Source organism: Alligator mississippiensis, chromosome 4 (genome assembly GCF_030867095.1).
Source record: "Alligator mississippiensis isolate rAllMis1 chromosome 4, rAllMis1, whole genome shotgun sequence".
In the NCBI taxonomy this organism is placed as follows: Eukaryota; Metazoa; Chordata; order Crocodylia; family Alligatoridae; genus Alligator; species Alligator mississippiensis.
The window spans coordinates 252,010,092-252,034,895 of NC_081827.1; the positions used below are offsets into that span (position 1 = coordinate 252,010,092).

General features: G+C 47.4%; 1 protein-coding gene across 2 annotated transcripts in view; it reads right to left on the reverse strand.

Annotated features, from left to right (window-relative positions):
- Positions 1–2,198: 2,198 nt before the first annotated feature.
- The window catches only part of ERCC3 (ERCC excision repair 3, TFIIH core complex helicase subunit), a 31,874-nt gene continuing 9,268 nt past the window's right edge, over positions 2,199–24,804 (reverse strand). For both annotated transcript variants that reach the window (XM_014599519.3, XM_059727503.1), the window contains exons 8-15: positions 24,078–24,392; positions 22,142–22,326; positions 18,442–18,644; positions 14,560–14,656; positions 14,249–14,366; positions 9,190–9,308; positions 3,931–4,083; positions 2,199–3,037 (exon numbers count right to left, since the gene is read on the reverse strand). In XM_014599519.3, coding sequence (XP_014455005.1) covers positions 2,903–3,037; positions 3,931–4,083; positions 9,190–9,308; positions 14,249–14,366; positions 14,560–14,656; positions 18,442–18,644; positions 22,142–22,326; positions 24,078–24,392 — 1,325 coding nt within the window. In that variant the 3' untranslated portion in view covers positions 2,199–2,902. The remainder of the gene's footprint in view (positions 3,038–3,930; positions 4,084–9,189; positions 9,309–14,248; positions 14,367–14,559; positions 14,657–18,441; positions 18,645–22,141; positions 22,327–24,077; positions 24,393–24,804) is intronic.

Sequence of the window (24,804 nt, forward strand, 5' to 3'; positions counted from 1 at the left end):
CTTCTCTAGGTAGCCTGTTTCAATGCTTGACCGCCCTTAAAGTTGGAAGGTTCCTCCTAATGACCAACCTTAATTTCCTTTGCTGCAGCTTGAAACCATTGCTCCTAGTCCTGTCCCCTACAGCCAGAGAGAAAAGTGCATCTCCATCCTCTCTACGATCTCCACTCAGGTATTTGAAGACTGTTATCAAATCCCCCGTCTTCTCTTCTCCAGACTAAATAACCCTAGTTCTTTTAGCCTTTCCTCATAAGTCATGCTTCCCGGGCCTCTAGTTATTTTTTTTGTTCTCTGCTGGACTTTTTCCAATCTGCCCATCAGCAGCAGCAACCCCTCATGGTTGACAATGATCACTCCCACGGGTCAAGTAAAGGGTTGCAGATGAGTCCATGGATGGCTGAGGTTAAAGGGAGGGTTGAACCACAAATTTCTCAATCTTGTTTCCTTTCCTTCCCTTTCTGTCATTTTTCTGCCTTCGGGGGAAGACAGTTTTCCTTAAAGTAGGAAAGGTGTTGCCATGTAGCCCTGTCCCGGGCTAGTTTCTCCCAATTTGGGACGCCAATGCCACACTTTTTAATGTTCACCTTTAGGGTGTCCTTGAAGTATTTCCTCTGGCCCCTGCGTGTCTGTTGTCTTTGACTGAGTTGGGAGTAGGGCAGCTGTTGAGGTAAATATACATCAGGCCTGCGCACACAGTGCCCTGTCCAATGCAGCAGATGTTGAATAATCAGCGCTTCCATACTGATGGTGTTAGCGTCAGCGAGGACACTGGCGTTTGTGTGATGATCCTCCCACTTTACGGGATGGAGTTCAACACAGACAAGTGCAAGGTGCTGCATCTAGGGAGAATGAACCAGCAACACACCTATAGGCTGGGGAACACCCTTCTCAACAGCACAGTGTCTGAAAAGGATCTTGGAGTGTCTGAAAAGGATCATTGTTGACTCCAGGATGGACATGGGCTGCCAATGCAAGGAAGCGGTCAGGAAGGCTAACCGCACCTTGTCGTGCATCCACAGATGCATCTTGAGCAGGTCCAAGGAGGTGATCCTCCCCCTCTATGCAGCACTGGTCAGGCCGCAGGTGGAGTACTGCGTCCAGTTCTGGGCGCCGCACTTCAGGAGGGATGTGGCCAGCATGGAGAGGGTTCAGAGGAGGGCCACTTGCATGGTCAGGGGCAGCAGGGCAGGCCCTACAGGGAGAGGCTACAGGACCTGAACCTGTTCAGCCTCCACAAGAGAAGGCTGAGGGGGGACCTGGTGACCATCTATAAACTCACCGAGGGGACCAGTGGGAACTGGGGGAGGCTCTGTTCCCCTGGCACCACCCAGGGTTACTAGGAATAACGGCCACAAATTGATTGAGAGCAGGTTCAGGCTTGATATCAGGAGACATTACTGTACGGTCAGGGCTGCCAGGCTCTGGAATGGGCTCCCAAGGGAGGTGGTGCTCTCCCCTACCTTGGGGGTCTTCAAGAGGAGGCTGGATAGATACTGGCTAGGGCGATTTGATCCCAGCACTCGTTCCTGCCCAGGGCAGGGGGTCGGACTTGATGATCTGTTCAGGTCCCTTCCGACCCTATAAAATATGAAACTATGACCCTGGCCCTGCCATCCAGTGTCTGCAACTCCACCCAAATGTGTCATCTGCAAATCTACTACGTGTTCACTCAATCCCATCATCCAAATCAGTGGTGGTCATGGCTGGCCTGCAGAGCTGTGTCATTTGGCCCATGGGGCCCCCCTGAGGTCCAGCACATTGGCAGCAGGGAAGCAGCAATTAATACTGCCACCACTTCCTCACCACCAAATGTCTGGACCTGGGGTGAGTCTCCTGCAGGTTGGATAACGTGGCCCTGTTATGCTGCTGCGGGGTCACTCCGCAGCCAAATCTTGGCACGCAGGCTGTCCCTACGTGGGATCCTGCCTGTGGACTGACCCAGTGCTACTCATCCAGCCCACAGGGCCAGACAGTTGGGCACCACCTGTCCAAATGATTAACGAAGATATTAAATAATAAAAGCAGATCTATTTGACAGTGGTGCTGGTAATCAAGTATATCTGCATTTAAAGGCAGGGCACTCAACTCAGCTAATGTTCAAATGGTAAGTTTTGCTGCAGTACTAATGCTTTAGCATAACTTACCAACACCAAACAGAAGGTTACTACGGTTTTCTTGCACCATCAATACAATGAAACACATTTTAAGGGAACATCTTTTATTTCAACCCTGTCTCATCATTCGTAATAACACCAAAAAAATCCAACATGCTGAACAGATCGTGGATTAACTTTTTAAAAACACTTTCTCACATTTATTCCAGTGAAGAAGCCCTCTTCAGATTCTCTTGAATTGCTGATTAGGGCATTCCCTACCAATTCATAACTCATAGAAGCTAGGTTAAGTTACAAGTGTAAAATTATTCTGTTCCCTATGCCAAAATACGATATATAAAATGCTTTTGTCAGAACTTCCACTTCAGGGAATGATTTTTATTTAGGCATTTTAAACTTTAATATTCTAGCTGAACAAGCATAGCAAGGCGACAAATAAAATTTCAAACACTGATACAAACGTCATATACAAAAGAGATCCATTTTGCAGAACTTGCTTAAGTGTTCTCTAAATTCAACTGATAAAAATAGAAGTTTCATTTATCACCCTAGAAATACCAGACAGGCATAGCCAGGATTCAGTCCCTTCACATCTTTTGCTGTGGTCAGAATTAATCCTTTCATCCTTTCGGCCTCACCCATTAGCACGGACGGCTTGCTAACTATACACATATCTACACAGCTGCACATGAAAAGAGTCCTTTAATGACCTAAAACTATTTAAACTCCATATTTCTAGATATGGATACAAAATAGCTCTGTGGTTTAACTAAATGCTTCTGTATTTCACATCACTTCCTGAAACGTTTGAAAAGTGGGTGGATATGCTTATTGGAGGCTGCCTTGCTCCGTGAGGTGTGGTATTCCATATAAACCGTGTCGTCTGCTCCAGACATGGAACTCATTGTGCCTGCACGCCGGGACACCTACAAGAAAGGGGAGGAAAAAAAAATCACTATTCCTGAGTAATGATATGCATCACCCCCATAACCTACTGCCCCCAGATGATGGAGTAGCTAGATGCATGGGGACAGCACCGATTTTAATCCCAAGGCTCTGGACACACACAAGTATCTTGATTACTGGTATAACTCAAGCTAATCCCGTCTTCACTGCTATACCACGGCACCCCTCAAGTACAGAAACTCTTTACACACGCATCACATATACGCCTCTACTTGCTTAAGTATAACAAAAATGATGGATCTGAAGACCTCTCAACAGATTCAGAATTCATAGGGCATTCCAGCACATCGTCGTTCAATCAATCTTTAATTACAAACGTGGCGTCCTTTTAACTCGGGACTTAGCAATGCTTTTCAATTTGCTATTTGGGGCAAATTATTTTATATTCCATGTTAAAAAAAATCCTGAAACTTCTCCTCAAGAACATATGGAGGTGGTTCTCTTGATCATCATAGATAATTGGCCCTCTGAAGTCCAACATTTTCAACGTGATGATATCCAAGAACATCAATGCACTTGGATAGAAAGTGCACGTTATAAAACTATTTGCTTTGGTGAGAATTTAACACCCAGCAAAATCCATATCTGCCATCTGTCTTCAAGCATGCAGAAATAACAAAGTTTGAATTTCCTCATGCGTCTCATTTCTCTACAGTGCCTTACAGCTAGCAGAGTTAGGACCCTGCTATCCATGAAAATTAGATGGAAGTAAAGGAGTGTTTCCAACAATCTGCCTGTGCAACTGGCAGGGAACTGTGGCACTGCTGCGATGCAGAATTAAGATGAGAGGGGCAGCCTGACACGGTGGTGTCTGTTGTCACCGGTGTAGGGACACGACAACCTTTCTGCTTACCTGAGATGACTTGGAGCCGTACTCCCCAGCTACCACCTCTTCCTCAGCATCCAGGTCAGATGCTTGCAGGACCTTCTGGAGAAGCTGCTGCTGCTCTTCTTTGGATGAAAATGCAAGGTCTTCTTCTTCCATGCCCGCAAGCTTCGTGATCACCTGAAGGACAGAATGAAGCAGAGGATGCAATTTCTCCCTTTCTGTTTTAATTAAAAAAAAAAAAAAAAGGTATACTCTAAGCCAAAGAATATCAGTCGTGCTTCTGTGTGAGCATTGATAGCATACCAGCAGTCCTAACAGCATTGATTTACTGCTGGTAGAAATACAGGTCATACAAAATGTATGATATAGTCCATCTGATCTGCCACATTCATGCTAAAGTAAAGTCTTACCAAGGCAAGAGGTAGAAGCATAAGCCAATAGCTAAGGATTGAGAGAATGCCTCATTTGGCCCAAGGGTATAGGTTGTAGCCGTGTTGGTCTAAGGACATAGGCAGATAGGGTTCCTTGGGTGAATCTGATATCTTTTATTAGACCAACTCCATCCAGGAAGAGCACATACCAACTGCTGAAACTTCCTTAGCCTGATGAAGGGTTTTTGAACTCGCAAGCTTGCTTAATAATTATTTTCCAACTATTTAGGTTGGTCTAATAAAAGATATCAGATTCACCCAAGGAACCCTGTCATTTGGCCCAATGCTTTATGTGCCAGTATGACCAGATATGTGTCATTTACCCCAGTTGCACATTCACGCCAGCGGAGTTTCAGATCATGCTTTCATCCTTTGGAGTTATCCGTTTATCCCCATTCTGTTAGTTTTCATCATTATTTCCTATTTTCCTGGGATGTGACCCAACGTGTCATTGTAGTGAGAATTTCAACATACACCCTCCCACCTTGATTAGGAATAGTAAAAGCAAACCACTTAATTAAGTTCTAAGGATCTTGATTCACTTTATACACAGGACGATGCTTTTAAGACCCTAATGGTCACTCCCATTCTTTTGTCTCTATACATTTACCGCCCAGCACGTGAATATAATCGAGCACAATCGAGTCTTTTTCCAGGCATTTTAGTATTTAGTTAGAACAGATGCAGATGCTAAACTGCCACTCTCACCTCAAATCCTCCTCTTTAGAAGAGCTGAATCAGAAGCAAAGTGATACAAAACCAAACCACAGCGCAGGTTAACAGATTAAAAACTGGTCAATACATTTCAAAGTGTAAATGAAGAACCATTGTCCAGCAAGCGTGTTTCTGGTGGTGTCTCTTTTGAACGTTTGAACAAAAGTCATTACTGATAACAGTTGCAGATAACCAGGTAAGTGGTAAAGAAGAAGACAGGTCACTGCCACAACTGATCCGGATCAGCTGGCAAACTGGCTGCAAGCAAACAAGGTGTTTTTTCAGTGCGTAGAAGTCAAGGTAGTTAATCAGTTGAATGGGAGCTCTGAGTGTTGCTGTGCCCAAGAGGTTTAATGCAATTTTGGGATGTGAGATTTGAAATAGTAACCTCCATTTGGCACCGGTGTGGAGTATCATGTCCAGTTCAGATGTCTGTGCTTCAGAAAAGATATTGAGTGACTGACGGCTGAACTGACCGATCAATGGACTGAACTGTCCCCTACAGTCTCTCACAGTATGAGGCATGTTTTCCAATCCTTTAATTATTCTCATGGCTCTTCTCCAAACCATCAAGTGATCAACCTGTTTGCCTTATCAAGGAATACCACCGTATCAGTGTGAGCACCTCTCTCTGCAATGCGATGCACCAGGAGGGTGTGCCGCGAGAACCAGGAGTTCACTGAGCCTTGTGGCTGATGTAAAGACAGTCAAGACGGCCATCTCAAACGTATTTAGTTAGTCTATAAGGTGCATCTCTACCCTGCCTTCCACCCGGCTTCAGACAAACACGGCTCCCTCTGACGACGCTCAGCCAGAATTCTCTCTGCCGCTACGGAGCTATCAGGATCAACGTGGGTGCACATTACCCTGGGAGGGGAGGCAGGGGTCAGTGGAAATGCAGACAGATCAGTACAAGCTAAGGATCCTGAGCTCAGGCCTCTTCTAGAACAAGGCCTGGGCACTTATCTTTGGTGCCAAGCAGCCTATAATAACGGGATTTTCCCCAAGGAGAAAATACTGATCACAGAAGAACTCTTTCCTCACTTGCCAAATCATCGCAGTCTCCTGGGAGAGGAACGTCACTGGTGCTGTCCCGTGCAGCTGATACCATGCCCATGGATGGACTGCCTCAAGCAACCCAGGGTGATAATAAACGAGCAGCAATACTTGTGGCGGGGTCCGGTGTCATGGAAGAATTTTACCAAGCAGATTCTCACAACAGGTAGGAAGACAGTGCAAGCTAGTCTGATCCTTTAATTGTCAAGTTGTTGTCCATGACACAATATCCTCTTGGAGCCATCTGTACCTGGGATCTGTTCGGGGGGTCCGATCACCAATTCAGCAATGACAGGACAGAGCTGGAACAGGTGGTTCCTGTGCCTGGTCATCTGATGTCTCACAGGGTGATACAGTCTTGTTAGCCAGCTTCATAATGAACCTAAAAAGTCTACCTAGTGGTGTTGTGGGCACACGACAATGTGATTTATAAATATGGGACAGGTCTGATTCCGGATAACAGCACCAACATCAGTGACTAAGTCAATGAAGCAAGATTCAAGCTGGGGAAATATAATTTTGCTGATCCGGAGTTTAGGGATCTTCTGGCCACTACTGTCCTCTGGATTGAGACCATTAGGCCCAGTTATCCAATAGGAGCAGTAAGAGGTTCAGATTGGGGTGACTTCTTGACCGAGCCTGTCTTGCAGCAGTATTTCAGTCCAGTTTTGGGCTGTCCACTACAGAAAGGATGTGGAAAAATTGGAGAGAGTCCAATGGAGGGCAACAGAAATGGTTCAGGGTCTGGGGCACAGGACTGGTGAGTAGGGGCTGAGGGAACTGGGCTGATTTAGTCTGCAGAAGAGAAAACCGAGGGGGATTGAATAGCAACCTTCACCTCCCTGCAGGGGGCTGCAAAGAGGATGGAGCTGGACTGGTCTCTGTGGGGGCAGACGACAGGACAAGGAGCAATGGGCTCAGGATGCAGCAAGGAAAGTTGAGGTTGGATATTAGGAAACACTCTCTCACGAGGAGGGTGGTGAAGCACTGGAACAGGTCACCCAGAGAGGTGGTGCAGTCTCCATCCCTGGAGGTGTTTAAGACCTGGCTAGACAAAGCCCTGGCTGGGATGATGTAGTTGGGGCTGGTCCTGTTTGGAGCAGAGGGTTGGACTAGATGTGACCTCTTGAGGTCCCTTCCAGCCCTAATGTTCTGTTATTTGTCTAAACCAATGGCTTCTCAACCTTTTTGTACTCAAGAAACCCCTCACTGGACTTGAGGCACCTTCTACAACTTCTGTGAGTTGAGTGGCACACAATTTCAAAAACGAATTTATAAATTACAGTGCTTGTCTCCTTGCAGACGGGCAGGGAATGAGCTAGGCAGGGACAACTCTGAGTATCTGTGAATCTCTTCACACCTCACTTATCTTACACCTCGTGGCACCCTTCAAAGGATCTGGCAGCACCCCAGTGTGCTGTGGCACCCTGGTTGAGAATCACTAGTCTAGACAGAAGTAGATACGAAAGCCTTGTCTCGTTGGGTGTGGTGTGACAACGGTGAGGTATTCGGGGAAGACTCTCAGCGCTGTGGGGTGACTAAACAGGAGCAACAACCACTGGCCTTGGCTGCACTGTAAATCTCAAACCGTCCAGGGGCCAAAAAGAACAGCGTGGAGGTATGAACCATGGAGGGGGCTGCAAACCAAGTGAGCTGGAGAGAAGGAATGATGGGCACTAGTATTTCTGTCCAAAATCCGAGGAGGCGTATGGATTTGTTCAGTCTTCACAGGTCCAGGATAGGCTGAGGACCCACCCCTCTTTCTCTGGAATATCGGGAGCGGGAGGGAGAGAACAGGAGTTGAAGCCTCTTCTCCTGGCCTCTGGCAGCACCTGCTCTATGGCTCCTAGGTGAAGCAGGGAGGCTACTCTGAGAAGGCTGCTGCTGAGAGTAGCTTGATATCTTCTGCCTTGCTTGTCTTTGGGGCACAGATGTTAATGCCCCACAAAGGAAGTGCTGCTCTGAGAGCTGCCATCATCACAAGTGCCAAGTCCGTGGTTCTCAACCTTGTTTGGACTCGAGGCACTCCTGGCCAGACACGAGCCCCCCTTGGAAAGTGCCAGCTCTTAGTTTTCACTCTTTTTTTGACTACAGAAAAGTAACAGAGCAGATTTTCTGTTGTAAGACCTCAGGAAGACCAAACTCTGGATTTCTATTTGAAATCTTGGGGCTTATCCTGTGAACCGTGTATCCACACCTAAGAGCGCTAACACTGCCATGGCACCCTGGTTGAGAATCACAGTACTAAATAAAGAAATCTGCACCCCTACAAGGCCACACTTCTATTGTCCTGTGCACCTCCTACGAAGACAAGAAGCATGAAGCTACTGGAAACAACCACAGTGGCTATGGATGTAAGCTGCCATGTCTGACACATCCACTACTCAACCGTTATGCACGCCTACCACAGCATGAATGTGAACAAATACTTGAACACTGATATAAACCAGCCGGCTCTGGGTAGCAACGGCGATGCTTCTGACTAGTCTTATAGGGAGTCAGAATGTATATTTGCCAAATTTCCACTGCCAGCTCTGCACAAGGGGCCTAGTGGAGGCAGCGCGGAGCTCGAGCAGACCAACAAACCAGCCCCACAGCACTTGCTCAGCTTGTAGGGACAAAAGGTTGAGCACTGCCACAGTAAAGCATTCGCAGGACACCGATACACACCCTGTCACACCCAGCAACGAGGAGGACGACCCACTGAGGACACCAAGCAAAGCGTTTTACTTGAGTCTCTATTCTTCCACTTGGCTCACTGCTGTTTGCAGACACCCGCTTTCAAGACACCTATGGCCAGGTCACGGCCACTTCCATGTAATTGTACTTCCTCTGCCCCTCTCCCCAGCTGCTGGCAGTCAAAATGCTGCGTCCACAAAGGCTGTAAAATACTGCTTCAACCCATCCTCTAGATCAGTGAAATACAGTGTTGTTACAGCAACAGCTGCTGTTGCCAAGTGCCAATTGACAACTAATTGCACACTTGACTATTTTCAAAAAGTATTTCATCTGTCCAAGCTCCCAGCTCAATGATCTGACCACCACACACGTTAGCTGTGCTCCTCTTAGAGGTGAACATTACCTTGAAACTGTACCCTTGATCCACCAGAAACCTTTGCCGTTTGGTTGAATAGGCCATTTCCTGAGTGTCTTGCGATACCAGAGAATAAAAGAAGGCATTGTATTCCTCTGCCACGGTCCCTAGGAGACAAGAGACAGCGGATGATTAGTTGGCTTGAGATTAGGACACTGAACCAAGGATAAAAAAAGACTGCACCCAGAGCAGGTGTATGGCTCTCATTTTAACAGAATCACTTTTCTGAACACGCTTTAAAGATCAGCGGCGCGTATGCCTGAAGGTAATGTGAGAAGTCGTTAAGTGCCGACACACGTGCACGGAAAGTCTTACTGCCTGCTGCTGGTATCTGCAATGGCAGCAGCCAACGGGAGATGCTCTGCAGGATCTAACTCCGCTGCACGGGTGTTATGTGCGCAGCTCGTTGCAGTATTACATGTACCAAACAGGGTAAAAACAAAATGAGATGAACAATGCATGGGTGCTGGCAGAACACAATCGAGCCAATACAGAGAAGAGTCTTAGGGCCTCTCTGCACTTGCAGGTCAAGGCATGATTGGATCTAATCTGTGATCTACACAATCAGGCCTCCTACCACGCCACACGCACGTGGCAAGAAGCACGACTGTGGGGCCACATGTTAGATTCCACCGCTCCTTGCTGCCAGTACAGCGGGAGCCTGATCCAGCCTCTACCAGCACCGGCAAGAAGCACGTTAAATAAACATGCAAATTAAAGCCGGATAGCAACCAGCTATAAAGTTAGCACATATTCTGGAGGTCTAACTTTATAGCTGGTTGGACCCTTTTATGGCATGATGGGTACCCTGCACATGTAGCTGGTCTTAACTGTGCAACAGCTGTAGTGTGTGTGTGTGTGTGTGTGGGGGGGGGGGGCCTTACTAACTGAACAGGAGACATCTGCTCAGATGTGGCACAGAAGCACGGCTACTGAAAATGCAGAATCATGTAGGCTATACGTATCTGTACATGGGCAACAGGCTTCGTGGAGCAAAGGGAATAAAGCAGCGTCTCCAGAATCTGGTACCACCCAAAGTTTCACCTACCAGTGACAAGGGCACATGCCTTCCAGGTGGACTTTCAAGCCCATACTGCTTTGCACGAACCCTATGCTACGGGAACCACAAACTGCACATTCACCAAGGACTGAATCTGCTCGTCTTAAAGAGAAGCAGGGTTCCACACAGCGTCTTCCTGGACACGAGGCACTTTGCATGTGCTCTCTCAAACCGACCAGCAAGATCTAGGAAACCACGTTTAATTTTCAAAAGTAGCGTGGGTGCTTTTAAAAGCGCTGCCGTTTAAAGAGAGAAGCATTTAGGGTAACACTACAATATCATTTTTATGCTAGGATCTGGGGTTCAACTGATAAAGAAAAACCTCAAGTTCCCTCCAATTCTTTACATACAGATAACTGTAGTCCATTAAATCAAACTGCATTTACTCCTACACCAATCTTCACTGATAGATGTGGCATCCTTTATTAGTAATAAATACATAATTTCAATACAATATCAGCAACCAACCCACGTGCTACATGCTGACATAAAGAAATATTTCTCCCCAGTGGGCAAAGTTGGGGGGGAAGAAGCTTTGCTGCTGTTCCAGAAAAAGCAAGAAAACCAGGCTGTGCAGAGCAGGGTGGGGAATTCAGTGCGACAAGGGTCCTCCCAGGAAATAAATGCCTTGCCAGCAGCTCCCTCACTTATTTCAGGAGGGCTCCAGCTCAAACGTCTCCACGGACCAGACCTCAGCAGACAGGCACAGAGAAAAATGCTTCCTTTGGAAACCTCAGTCCCAAATGACTTTGGGCTTTACAAGCTAAAACCAGCGCCTTGACTTGCTCCTGGAAGCTCACTGCAAGCCAGGCTAATCCCAGGACACTGATCTGACGTGCTCCCAATGTGCAATTCGACTCCCCCGAAAGACCTTGGCATTCAGCTCTTGCTCCAGCTTCTCAATGGCCCAAAAGATGTTTCCTCCCACTGCCCCCCGTGCATTACATCAGTCCCTAGTTGTGAGGTGAAAAAGGCAGAAATAACTTTGCAAGTCAACCTTGGGCAAAAAAGATCATGTTTCTCACGCGAGGGGGAAAGTGAAAGAAAGACTCATCACTACAGCTGATGCTTGGCCATCTAGAAGCAGCCCAAGGTGCCCCCTCATGCACTCCCCCGAGAGATGCCAGAAATTCTTCTGGTTGCTTTCCCTATCTATTGCAGTGTTGGCATCACGTCACAGCCAGTTAAACATTCATCCAAACCCCAAGCTCATGTAGGAACAATGGTACCCTACGGAGAGACCCTTGGAGCAAAGGTCGCTGGCCTCCATCCACTTCTCAGGTTCTCTTCAGACAACGGGAGAAGCGTTCAAGATCTACAAGCAAGTCAAGGCTTATCAAAAGCACCCTAGAGCCTTGAGAAGCGGCACGTGCCGAGTCTTCGTCCATGGCTAAGAAATCACCGACTAGTTCTACCTGTGTCCTTTCTGCTCCAGGCAATAGCACAGCACGGTCCAAGGAAAACTCAATAATCAAGAACGGTCAGAGCTGCCTCGAGGCAGCCTTCACCGTGGCCCTCCCCAGGCTGCCGGTACTTTGAGCTGGTGTCTTGAACTCGTGCCTCACCACAGTTTAAGAATGACTGACCCCATAGGGAAATCCCAATTCCAACCAAGGATGGACATACCCCCGTGGCTGGCCTTCAAGTCTCAGCCTGAAGCAGAGAAAGCCCTGCGCCCCTCCCTCAACAACCTCCATGCGAGACACCAGCAGGAATCCCAAGAAAGCAAAAACAATCTCTGTCTGCAAAGTAACGTGAAATCCTTTACCACGTTACTCAAGCTGGACAGCAACTGTGGGGATTAACCATATCGTCAAGTCCTCCATCCAGGTCTTCTGTGAGGGAGAAGAAACTTTTGCTCGCTTCTTCAAGAGCAGCAACGTACAGCTTTAACACAAGCATGAATGCACCTCCTACCTTGTGGTATGCAATTTAAACTATGGTGAGCTGCAAAGGCAAGATGGGTGGAGCTGGCATTTAAGACTCAGGGATCACCTAAACCCATCACCGATTAGATGCCTTCTAATTAGTTAGGAAAATGGTATTCCTCCACTGCAGCCAAAATTGTAGACTTTTTTTTTTTTTTTTTTTACCTCACATATGTATGAAAAGAGAATGGTCTTTCACAACAGAAAACAATGTTAATACCCAAAATTAAGTTTGATGTTTCAGGCGATTATAAATGTTAAGCACTGAATTACTTAGAGATTTGCCATTCAGAAGTTTCTAAGCTCCAAATCCAGAGCTCAAAGAATGACAGTTTCAAACATCAGGATTATGCCGTTACAAAATCAATTTGACAACGTATTCTTATAAGCCTCGCAAACAAGCTTATCCCATTTTTCAAGCTGAAAGCCATGCTGGTGGTAGGTACGAGTCACTCCTTCACCTCCTGAGAAGAAAGGAGGAGATTTGGAAAACCAAGTTCTGGTTCAGGAGTTTCTGCCTCCTGCCACCAGTGATACGGGGCCTAGTGGCTCAGGCAGCAGGCCCTCCTGCTGGCTCCGTCTGAAACCAAATGCTCAGGGGCCAGTTCAGTACCAAAGACTGCACTAGCTTCCAGCCACCAAGTCCTCCACCATCTGAACACAGCGATAAGAAGCCAGAGGCACATCAAGATAACGAGACCATTACAACACGCTCCGAGGAGGAGGTAAAAGGAACAACGGAGTCCCCATCCCCACATGTGGAGGCACATAGGTGGGAAAGCCCTTAAGCCAAGAGGCAAGGAAAGCAAAGGAAGGGTTTTATTAAAGGGGCCGCTGGGAAGAGGGAGCAGTATCCTACACGTGGTCTCACTCGGCATTAAAGGAGCGTATCTAGGAAACACAGATTCATTTTCTCAAGTTGTGGTGGTGCCGGCCCATTTCCCACAGCACCAGCCTCTCCCCTCTGCTGTGAGTGCAGCCTACGAGTGCTATATAATCCCAGCTCCACATCTAGGCAAATCTTTGGCCTCTGCAGAAGTTACCAACAAGATCGCTGGCTGGCTATGTCTGACAGGAGTTTGTCACGGTGGACACCTCGCCTTTAGGCACTGCAAAAAACCCACTTTCTCATCTCCCGAAGGTGACCAACCCCAATGTAGATCATTCAAGTAACTCACTAGCAATGGCTCTATGTGGGGAAAAGTGTAAGGTACCAGACACCGGATTGCTAAATGTATTTTAAGCTATATTATACACGCCATAGCCGCTGACATGCAGAGGGGGAGGAGTTGGGCTCTCCATTTATCACCATTGAGACTGAGGGGGTCACCCTGTACTAGGTGCTGTATAAAGAACGGCAGTCCCTGCTCCGAACAGCTTACAATCTAAACCGATGCCAGGGAGCTACACGGGAGAAACAGGGAGAGGACAGTTCATAGGTCCCCACTGCACCGCAAGGTGCCAGAGGAAACAAACAAACAAAGAACCGGCCCTTTAACAGAGATCTTCCTGCAACCGAATGCGACCATCACGTGTCTGGGACTGTGGCATCAATACTCTGGACCTGGACCCGCGCCCACAATGGGCAGGGCCATCCTTGAACGCATTAACCTTAATATGCTTTTGAAGGAAAGACAAAAGAAGCAGGAGAAAGGGCAAAGCAGGGCCGTGGGGTGATGGCAATCCAGCAGGGACACCGAAATAGGGCTGAAGGAGAGAAAAGAAGGGAAGTGGAACAAAAATATGAAGAGGGGAAGACACTTCTTGGTCATGGTAAAGGAAAAAAGAAGAAGTCTATGAGAGGAGGGTACGTAGTGGGAAACACAGACAGGAGGGAAGACAAGATGGCTCCTCAGTGCGGCAGATTTAGGAGGCCTTGTGACTTACACACATGGCACTGGCCTTACTTGGCCAACATCAACACAACAGCAGTTTGCCATACGGCATGAGGGAAACCGTATGCGGCACCGACGTTTCAGGGTTCAGTTTAAACGATTAAGAGTTCCTAATATGCCGTCCTGGACCCCAAGGCCCAGAGCCCAAGAACAACGTCATTTACCTTTTTTGGCTCTCAGCACTCGTCCCAATCTTTGAGCCTCCTGTCTTCGAGACCCCCCATGGGACGAAATCTGAATCAGAACATTGGCTTCTGGCAGGTCAAAGGATGTGTCACCTACCTACAATACAGAAGCAGCCTCTGAGCAATAAGCTATTTTCCCACAGTAACAAACGAAGGCTTAACGAACAACAAACCTGGTGAGCTGCAATAAAAAGTGCGTCAAAAATAAGAGGGCACGTGTAACTTACTGTTTCTTTAAAATACGGTCTCTTTCAAGGTGATGCCGTGTCGCACTGAATGCCTTCATTTACCTTGGAAATAAAGATGGTGTTGATTTTTGGGTTATGCTTGAAGTTCTGCAGGATTTGCATCCTTTCCCCTTGCGCAGTGGGACCATATATATAAGGTCTGAAAGGAGAGAACAGGCGTGCATGGTAATCGGAGCAAGACTTCTCACAGCTGTTTGTTTCTAGGTGCTTGGAGACTCTGGAAAGGGGGCATGAGACTGTAACTCTGCCTACATCCGTACCAAAGAAGAGTGCTGTTTGCTTAACTACATAATGCCATCCCAAACGCCTTGCTCACGCTGGAACAACACTGGTTAAAGGTATAAACGGTACAGCGTCTTTCCATCGCACCATCTAGTTCAGAACTACCTGTACTTTAACTGTGCCAGAAACAGCGAAGGGGAAGCAGCTGTCACAGAGCTGTTATTAAAAGCCGTGAAACAACGGGAGCTAGCCCATCGCTGTGCTGTTACAATGCACGAACGGGATCGCGTACTTCCCAAGCATCGTTTGCATTACGTTTGGATAACTGATGCACCACGGAAGTGCACAGCTTTTCTTCAACCCACAGACTATGCAATAAAAGAGCATGTCATATACAAATGCTACCTTTTTGAGGTCAATATAGAAATGGAAGTAGATCCAATGCGGCTTTGCTAACCCTTTCACCTCTTGACAGTAACCCTGCCCAACAGGAGGCTGACCCACCACCTGGAGCAACCTGATCTCCCAGAGGTAGACGTCTTTCCATTCTCTGCAGAAATAATTCCTGACAGTCACAAATGGTGCTCACTTGATGTGCGCCGACGGCACTGCAGATCAATGGACTGAATATATCTGCTAAGCCTACATGAAAGATGGGAGGCAGCTGTTTAAATACAAAGGCAGGGCTTTTTTGTTCCACAAATCCATTGAGTCAGCACATGGACAGCTGTGTCCCTCTAGGTTTTTCCTGGTTGAATCCTTAAGAATCTGAGTTTCCCTTTTAACGAAAGCCGCAGTGCCCCAAGATGGATGTTGGAAACTCTTGTCTCCAATTACCTCTGGAGATCAGGTGGTGCGACCAGTTTGACATCCACAGCGCCCTATGTACATAAGCAGCACAATCTGGCTTTCCCCAGCAGAGCAGCAGCCTACCTTCCCTAGCAGGCCTGGCCAGCGCACACGCAAAGCCGGACAGAAGTGGGAAGTTCACACTTTGGCTGCCTCTGGTCTCAAGATGGGAGCAGCAAAGGCTACCTCCTTCAAGTTGAAAGGAAAAACGATAGAGGAAAGAAATGAGACACTCCAATTCTTTGTGCTTGTAGATGTGGATTGCCCCCAGATCGCCCTTCTCTTTCAGGCTTGCACAACTGTGTCCACACTCCCTTTTATTGAACCCACCCCCCTCTCAAAAACCCTGAGCTGAGTGTCTGAGGGCTGGTATATATCCCTGCCACAGCTGAACAAAAAGTCAATGCACAGCCTGAAAGTCTGACTCCCTGGTGAGGGCTTTCTAATGCCTCCTTGAGAGCAAGCTTCACCTTATTTCTGCGTTGCCAAGCAGGCCAACTGTCTTCTAATCCAATTCTTCTACTTATCGTATTTTATTAATAATCTTCTCTTTAGCTGCGACTAACAACGAAATGGCCAATAGCACCCAACTTGTTTAAACAGTCAAATGATTAGTGGCACTCTGTAACCGTGCCGGAGCCAACAGCGTACAGGGTCCCCTTACTTTAAGCTTTCATTTATCATTTTATTTTAGGATACAAAAATGATGTGTTTTTTAATCCCAAACTTTACACAAAACATCTCACTGCTAAAACAGAATTAAAGCACTTGCACCTTGCACATCTATAAAGAACTGCTTCCCAAGACCACAGAGCTGGTCAAACACTTGCCCATTTTTACTTTGATTGAACCCATCAAATGAGACAACAAGGATGCTCATCCTCCCCTGGCCATACATCACTTGGGATTACAGTGATGAACTAATGAGCACCAGTGCACTCTGTATCCAGGACAGAACACAAAATGTTGAATTATAACCATAGGTCACAGCACGGCATCTCCCTACTCTTGGGGAAATACCAAGCCTCGAGGATGCTTTTACACTCAATGCACATCTCAAACCTGTCAGGCCCCAGAAAGGCTTGATTGAGATGTGACAACTTGTAGATGTAATGATGATCCCGTGACCGTGCAAGAAGAGGCATCATATGATCTAGAACAGGGGCGCTCAATCCCCAGCCTGCAGACCTGTAGAGCTCTGACCCATGGAGTCATGTCATCTGGCCTATATGGGTCCAGAAATGTGGCAGCGAGAGCGGTGGCAATTAACACTGCCACCACACCAATGCCAAATTTCCAAGCTCTATGCAGCTGGATCCATCCCAGGGCCTATGCGCTGGATCACACACACAGACTGGATCGGGCCAGTGGATGAACCTGGCACCACTGATCCAGCCTGGGGGGCGAACAGGTTGGGAAGCGTTGATCTAGAACGGCCTGGGTGACAGGCTATCTGCTAGGACAGCAGGGTTAGAGCTATTCTGAGAAAAGGGCTCTAACCAAAGGGGAGAATCCTTCAAGACTGCAACCCTTCTCTCGTGGTGCGACAGCTGCATGATCACGGGATCCTCTCCAAATCTGCGGAGTGTGATGTGGAGGAAAAAGTCACTTGAAACCCAACCAAGCAAAGACCCAGTAGTTCTGCCATAAATCTTCTCTTACACCAGTTACCACGTATCTTCCCAGCCTACCACTGTACAAGTAGCTATTTTGCAAACAACCATCCAGCCTTCCCTATCCAACGTTTTATTAATTATTTTCTATGGAACACTGCACAGCATTAATAGCATTCCAGAAGCATCATCCTAGCTAATCTCTGTCCAGACGGGTTTAAGGATAACGATGAAAGACCACGAGTTCTGAATCTGGAAATCTTCCAGCATTGTTAGCCCTGCTTATTATTTGAAATCACAATGAGCAGGGGTATTCGAATGCCGGTCAAAACTCATGACAAATTTTGGAAAGGGATAAGGAGGAAGTTTGTTTTTGGGGCCAGAAATACTACTGGAAACTGCTTGGACAACGGAGGCTTGCAAAGTCCAGTGCTCTCTCTGCACCGCTTCTAACAGCAAAGGAGAACACAATGGCTCCAGTTTGGGGTTGTGACAAATGAGATGGCTTCCCCGAATCCACTCCTGGAGAAGGACTGTACACAAGGAGGAGACCAAGAACTCTCCTCGACTGTCCCTCTCCAATCCTGCAAGAACGCTGATGCTGCGTAGCAAAGTTCAGGTGGGCTTGCTCTTTGCTTCTGTACTTGGACCGCATGCAAAGAGCCCTTCAAAGGCAGCACAGACGCTCACGGGTCTCTCGCTGAACGGTGCTACCATTTTGTTTGTCAGCCGTATCCCATTAGTGCCTGGAAACCCCAACATACCAGGCACGGCACAGACTATGTAAGAAGCCTCCTCCTCTGTGCCCCCCAAAATGAAACATCTTGGTTTAAGACGAGTCTGCCGCAGGACCTGTGAGGGGGGGAAGAAAGCAGGGAAGGTGCAGAGAGCCCCAAAGATCCTGTGGGCCAAGTGCTCCTCATTCATACGGGGGAGAGGAGATTACAGTACGGACAGTCACAGAGAGCTCAGCATCCAAATAAGCCTGCCTTTAGGCACTTCTCTTGATCCCTAAACCATTTCCTTACGACTACTATGAAGTCCCCACACAAGTTTAGGATTCCTCCATGGCGGGTACTGAACACACGGCTCACCTTAGAATAATGCCACCCACAGCAACAGGCACTGAAGTGCACCTAAAAAGGCCTGCCGCCGTTTCCTATTCGCTTTTCTTGGACAAAAGCTGGAAGTGAAATTTGTGAAATGTGCTCCCAGGAAGGAACACTTCATTATCACTTACTTTCCCAGCCTGATTGCGTATTCCTTCAGGGCAAACACGTTGTCAGCAAACACGATGATCTTGTCATTCCTTCGTTCGTGAAACTTAATCAGGAACTGGCACGCCCTGAATTTGTTTGGGTTCATGGTGTAGAGCAGGATCCGCTTCTTTGTTCTGATGGCGACGTATTCTCTGTAGAACTCGGGAGACATGGGGCACCAAACCTAGGCGTTCGAGGGAAAAAGAACCGAAACAAATGAATACATGAAAAACGACAAAAAAATCTCGGTTTTTGTTTTTAAACTTTAACGGTCAGATTTGAGAGACAAATACGATCACGCGGTCCGACTTCCTGCGTAACAGGCCACAGTTTCACCTACTGAAGCCTGCCACGAGCCCAAGCATTTCTTTTGGGAACCCACTTTGGGTCTAACAAGTTGTGTTTGGAGGGTCTCCCCAAACACTACTAAAGCACTAGGAAATGTCCTGAGTTCCAGGGTCGGCTGAAAGGCATGTCATTTTCCACACTGTAGACAAAAAGCAAATAGCCAGTCTACTTTGTCACAAGCCCATACCCTTTGTCAGCTGTTACCGAGGAAAGCTTCTGCCCTTCTGAATGTGTTAGCCTCTAAGGTGCCAGCCTGCCCCGTCTTCTGCCTGACTTCATACTAACACAGCTACCCACCTCTCTCTAGTCCGTATGATTACAGATCATCAACAGAATTTGAGGAACTTGCCTGAAATGCTAAACCAGACTAGAAACTCAGTCTTCTGCTCCAGTCAGCAGTGCCGCATAAAAGCGTTAACCACACTAGCAAATGAACATTTGGTTAGTAAGTACTGTCAGTTAAGGAAGTTTAAAAACAAACCTGCTCAGTCTAAACCCAACGTTTGTATCATGGGATGGAAGATGTCGCTAAATAATTGTTCTCTTAGCCAGCAAGGGTGCTTTTCCTGGGCACAACTTAACAGGTAGGCCACAGTAACTGGGGAAGAAGCTTGCTGTCTCACCAGCCTGGAGGAACGATGAAGTAAATATGAAGTAGACTACTGCTCCTGCCCACCCCTTGCATGACAGGTAAACTTCCTCATGCCTGTGAATATTCCCAGGAGGAAAAGGGAGGATGAGAATAAAAAATATCTGAAGACAGAAGGTTTCAAGAGCACAGTGCAGGATTTGCTGCCATTGAGCACATCAGCTTCAGTTCACACACTGACTGGAGAGTCTAGAACGGGCAAAGCTGAGCGCTCATCCCCACTAATCTCGTCAATTCAGAGGTTTGCAAATGTGCCCTCAAGGCCTGACCTTTCTATAGCAGTGGGGAGCAATCTTCTGAAAACAGTTACTGGAAATAGTTATCAGCTGGCAGAAACCCCTAACGAGCACTCACTGCAGCCACTAATGCAATTTTACATTCTGCTCCTCACCGTGTTGTAGGCAGAAAGGGAGCACCCGGACGAATGCTAGCACTGCCCTCTACTGTTACCGGGAGGATCTGAAGTCAGGAACAGCCCCGCGGCACCGTCAGCCCAGAGCAGACCGGGCAAGGTGTGAAATGACACCCCGTCTCTGCACGGCGGGAGGAGGAAAACCAGACTGGTGCACAGGGAAAATGCAAACCTGTTCTAGGCACAGAAACTTGCCCCTTCCCACTGTTGCCCCTTCCCGCTCCTTGTCTTTCTTAGAATACAGATCCTAAATTAACACCCCCCAGAAGTCCCACACATTAAAGAACATGAATTTGCACAAAGTCACACGGCACACCTGGAGAGCTCACGCTACGGTACGGTCTCGCCCAAGGCAAGTCGGGAATGACCAGGCAGGACACAGAGCAAGTAAACTCTGCTCCTGAAACTGAATTACCTGCTCATGGCTGAAGTGACATGGCCAGCTCGATTCATTTTCACTTGATGGTCTGTCTAATTGTTCATCTATCTAGAACGGCCATGAAACGGTCATTCTTTTTTCAAAAGACCTGTCACTTTCTAGCATTTTATTTTTGCAAGGGGAAAAAATGACTTATGCGAGGGAAAATGCTGACAAGTGAGAAATAATTGTGTGTGTTTTCAGGCCTCTTGGTCAGCTTTACTATTTACTATCTTGTAGCTAAGCAGACACAAGAAGAGCCTGGCCAACCGCGTTTTAATGGAACAGATCTAGTAGACAGGGCAGGGGCATGTGTGCTACAACCTGACAGTCCTCCCAAGAGCTCAGGAAGGAGAAGATTAGTGAAAGGACCAAGCGCTCCGACACCTTTGCAGACAGGTCCGTGGACATTGTTTGCTTGGGGATTTTACCTGTTTTTACTTTAAGGAAAATTAGCTTGTTTCAGAACTCCCTCATTACAGCAATGGTCTGAGAGCTGGAAATGGAAACCGCTGTGACAGTGACTCCCTCTCACCCTCCAGTGTTTTATTTAAGGTTAAATCAACGCTGGAGGAAGGGCGCTCTAAATCCTGAAGCCAGGGCCAGGCACGCGTGCGAAGTGCTCCAAGCCCTGAAGCACTGCGAGTCCTGCACACTTCAGCGTTATGTAAACCCCCAGCCCCACATGAGCACTTCGGATGCAGTAGCCCGGCACCAGCCAGAGCCAGGACAGCAGGAAACGCTGCATGCCTCGGCCTCCAGACAGCCGCACAGGACAGAGCTCGCTGGCTGTCTACCCTGCCTCCTTCTTCTGCAATGTGAGGGAAAGGAGCACTGCAGGGTGCTGGAGGATGGTTGGACGGGGCGGTCATTTCACAAGTGCATCAAAATGACATGTTTCAAAGTTTCTCTTTCCTCAGAGATCACTTTTGAAGCGCTTGTTCGGCTGTCAACGTTGCACTCTGTCTGGGGTGCTTCAAACAGCACGTCTGTCTGTGGCCCGTGAGAACATTTCACCTCCCAGCCCTGCTGTGTGGACTGACAGATCAGGAAACCCGAAGGACCCTGGAGGACTTCCACCCCACCCACCGCTGTCACTGTCACTCGACTCCGGGTCTCTCTGCCATGCTCCAATTACATGAGATCCTCCAGCTTTTGAAGAAAATGTGTAAGAAGTAAGTTTTCCCTTCACTGACATGACAGCTCAGATTCACTTTTCTCGTCTGCTTCAGTGACTAAGGGGCAGATCATACGATCACGTTTCAATGATTAACAAACTCCACTGACTAGAATCCACGGCCACGCCAGGCTGAACTCGAAATAAAGCACTCACATCTAACCACCGGATCAGCTTTCCCAAGGGCTGTGGAAAGCACCATCCCATCTCGTCTTTAAATCAAAATTGGGGACCAGTCAAAAAATTAGACCCCCATTTCAACACGTACCACCAGGCTTGATAGCCTTGCCAGGCAGGAAATCAAAGTAGACGGTCAAAATTGCCCCTTCTGACCTGACTACCGAGGATCGCAGCACGACATCAGAGCAGTGGCCTCTGTGAACATGTCCGAAAGTGGGGCCAGAAAACATCAACACGGCATTACCAGACCAGCCGCAAAAATGAGCACGTTAATCAGTCGCGATACCACGCAATGCACTGTGCAGGAGTGATCACGAATTTAGTGATGATGAGGGACAGCCTGGCCTGAACTACAGTATCTCAACAGGGCTGCAGTTTCACAAGGACAAATGCTTCTCTTCATTCAAGATACGGAACGGGATAGCTCTGCCTGCAAACGACTGTAGACTGCAAAATACAGCACGGTACTCGAGTGGTAATAAAGAGCAGAGCATCACCTCAGCACACTGCACTTTGGCAATGTAACCATTGTTCTGCAGCTCCATCCAGTTGGCTTCATAGAGTTTTGGGCCAATCAGGAAATTCAAGTCCACGATTTTATCGTCCTCCCTGACCAGGGTAGCCGTCAGTCCCAGTTTGCAGTGAGCTTGTACAATGGTGAGCACACGCCTGAACATTTTTGCTAGGAAATACAGAACAGAAAATTTCATTTTGGTTTTACAAATGGATTAAAAAAAGACCAGCACTGCAAGGACATGGACCTTCCACCTAAAAAGATGCAGAGCTGTGTGCCGAAACAATGAGCACTGTGCAAAGCAATGCTGATCCAGTTCAGGCAGGACCCTCATTTAATGGTCATTTCAGACTACCTGCCGTTTGTGACACACTCACAGCACGCTACGAAACACAGGAGTCCTCAGATCTCTGCATTATTCCCATTGCCCCACTAGAAGAACAGACGCAGAGCTGTCAGGGGACTCGGTCTACGCCACACGCCATTTCAGAACCAGATTAGGAAGGAAGAGATCGGGGCTTCTACTTCTAGAAGCTCCTAGGCTACCACGGCACCCTCCGCCTACAAAATCCCTGTCCTCTACCAGAGGTATTTCAAGCGTTTAGCATTATGGGAGCTAGCAGCAGAGCCTATACTCTCTACCTGACTTTTAAGTCTAAGAGGGGATAAACCTAAGAGAACTAAGAGAGCAGAATATTCCTACCCTAAAGGGGCTGCCAATCAACAAACAACGCCTATTTTTATATTTGCCCACTTCTCCCGTTTCTGCCAAGACATAACAGTTGCATCCAAATCAACTGTGTAAAATATAGCAGAAAGCAGATGGGGGATTAGCGGGGCATTTCTGCCCAGAGTGCCTCCCCATCACTAGCACTCCTTTCTTCCCTTCCATCATCCCATTCTCACCTGGCAGTTTACAAAACAATATCCAACACAAGCAACTTGTGGGTACAAGTTACCACAAGTATTCACCATGTTTCAGGGGTGCTGGTTGTAGCTGTGTTGGTCAAAGACATAGTTTTGCCATAAGCATTCACAGCATTTTACTGGGTGGAAATGGACTTTAAAAGTCTCCTTGTCTAGATGTGTGACCATAAAAAGGATTTAGTTTATGACATTTCCATCTCCCTTTAAGAGAATGCAGATCCACTCCCCTTATTCACAGTGGTACAACATCCACGTGGCAAACTGCTTCAAAGAACAGTAAACGAGCATTTAGTGGTCTTAAAGTATCTGATTGCAGTTTAAGAGCCAGCAGCGTGTGACCATCCTGTCCTCCAGATCACCGCATGAGAACCACTCGCCCAGATATGACACTTGTTACTGCTGCAATTAAGGAAAATCTAACTTTAACACAACTACTCCTCCCACTACGAAGAACAACATGTGTTGCATTGCTTTGAGAGGACTCTGGGAATTGATCTTCACAGAAGGGCTGAAAAACATGCATCAAATACTAGACAAGAGGCAAGGATTGCTGCTGCTGATAGCTTTTACAGGTCAAACTGCATGGTTGGGACAGACACACGCTGCATGGTTGCAATGCATTCTGCTTCAGGTGACCCGATTAGACCAGAATGCAATGCATGACCCAAAGGAGAACGCATTGCATTTGCAATATAATATAACAATATTACATTTGCAATATAATAATATAAATCTGTTCCAGCCATACAATTTGTCCAATACAAAATACCACCTACAAAAATCCTTGCTTCTCTTACATTTCCCAGACAGAATCAGCATTGCTCCAAACGTACCAAATAACATGTGGATATAGCTATGTTTCAAGCACTAAACTAGGAGCTTGCTAAAAGTACATTCAATATTCTGAGGAAATGAACAGGGAAACAGTATTAAAGAAGCACTGCGTTAATCATGGGTCTGATGAGAGGGGCTTCGTAATGCTACTCCCTTACCAGGTATGGTGTGTACTTCATCAAGGATCATGAGGCCCCACTCTTGACTTTTAAGCCACTCCATTACTCTCTCTGCCTCCCAAGACCTCTTGGTTGTGTGCCCCAACATGGAGTACGTGCTAATGGCAATCGAGCACCCAATGGGCTTGTCTTTGGCATCTGAGGTGAATCGACAGATCTGGCTGTCATCTATGGTGGACCACATCTTGAACTGGGCTTTCCACTGCTCCACAGACACGGCAGAGTTGCCAAGTACCAGGCACCGCTTATGGACCGTGCACGCAGCTGTGACACCGACGAGAGACTTGCCCGCACCTAGAGAAAAAGAAAAGCAATCATCATTCATAACTGTCCTACAGCAATTGTCATGCTCAAAGGAAAGTGAGAGAAAAGGGAGGAACGAGACCGGAAAATATTTACCCATGAGCCGAGCTGGAGAAGGACAAATTTCTCGTTGTCTGTGGCTTTAAGAATTAAAAGACGCAGCCTGGGCATACAAACGGGTACATACAAAAACCACACGTCCATAAGGGTGCCTGGCAGAAAAGCCAGAAGGGCTCAGCAAAGCCACAATGAATGCTCTTTGCAACAAAACGAGCTGATTTTACCAGTTTCTTCATTCCAAAGCTGCTGTTGGATGTGGCTTCAGTAACCTTTTATTTAACTAGCATCCCAAAGGCTCCTTCCCTCTCTCCATTCCACCATCCCACAAGCTCTGCATGTTCTC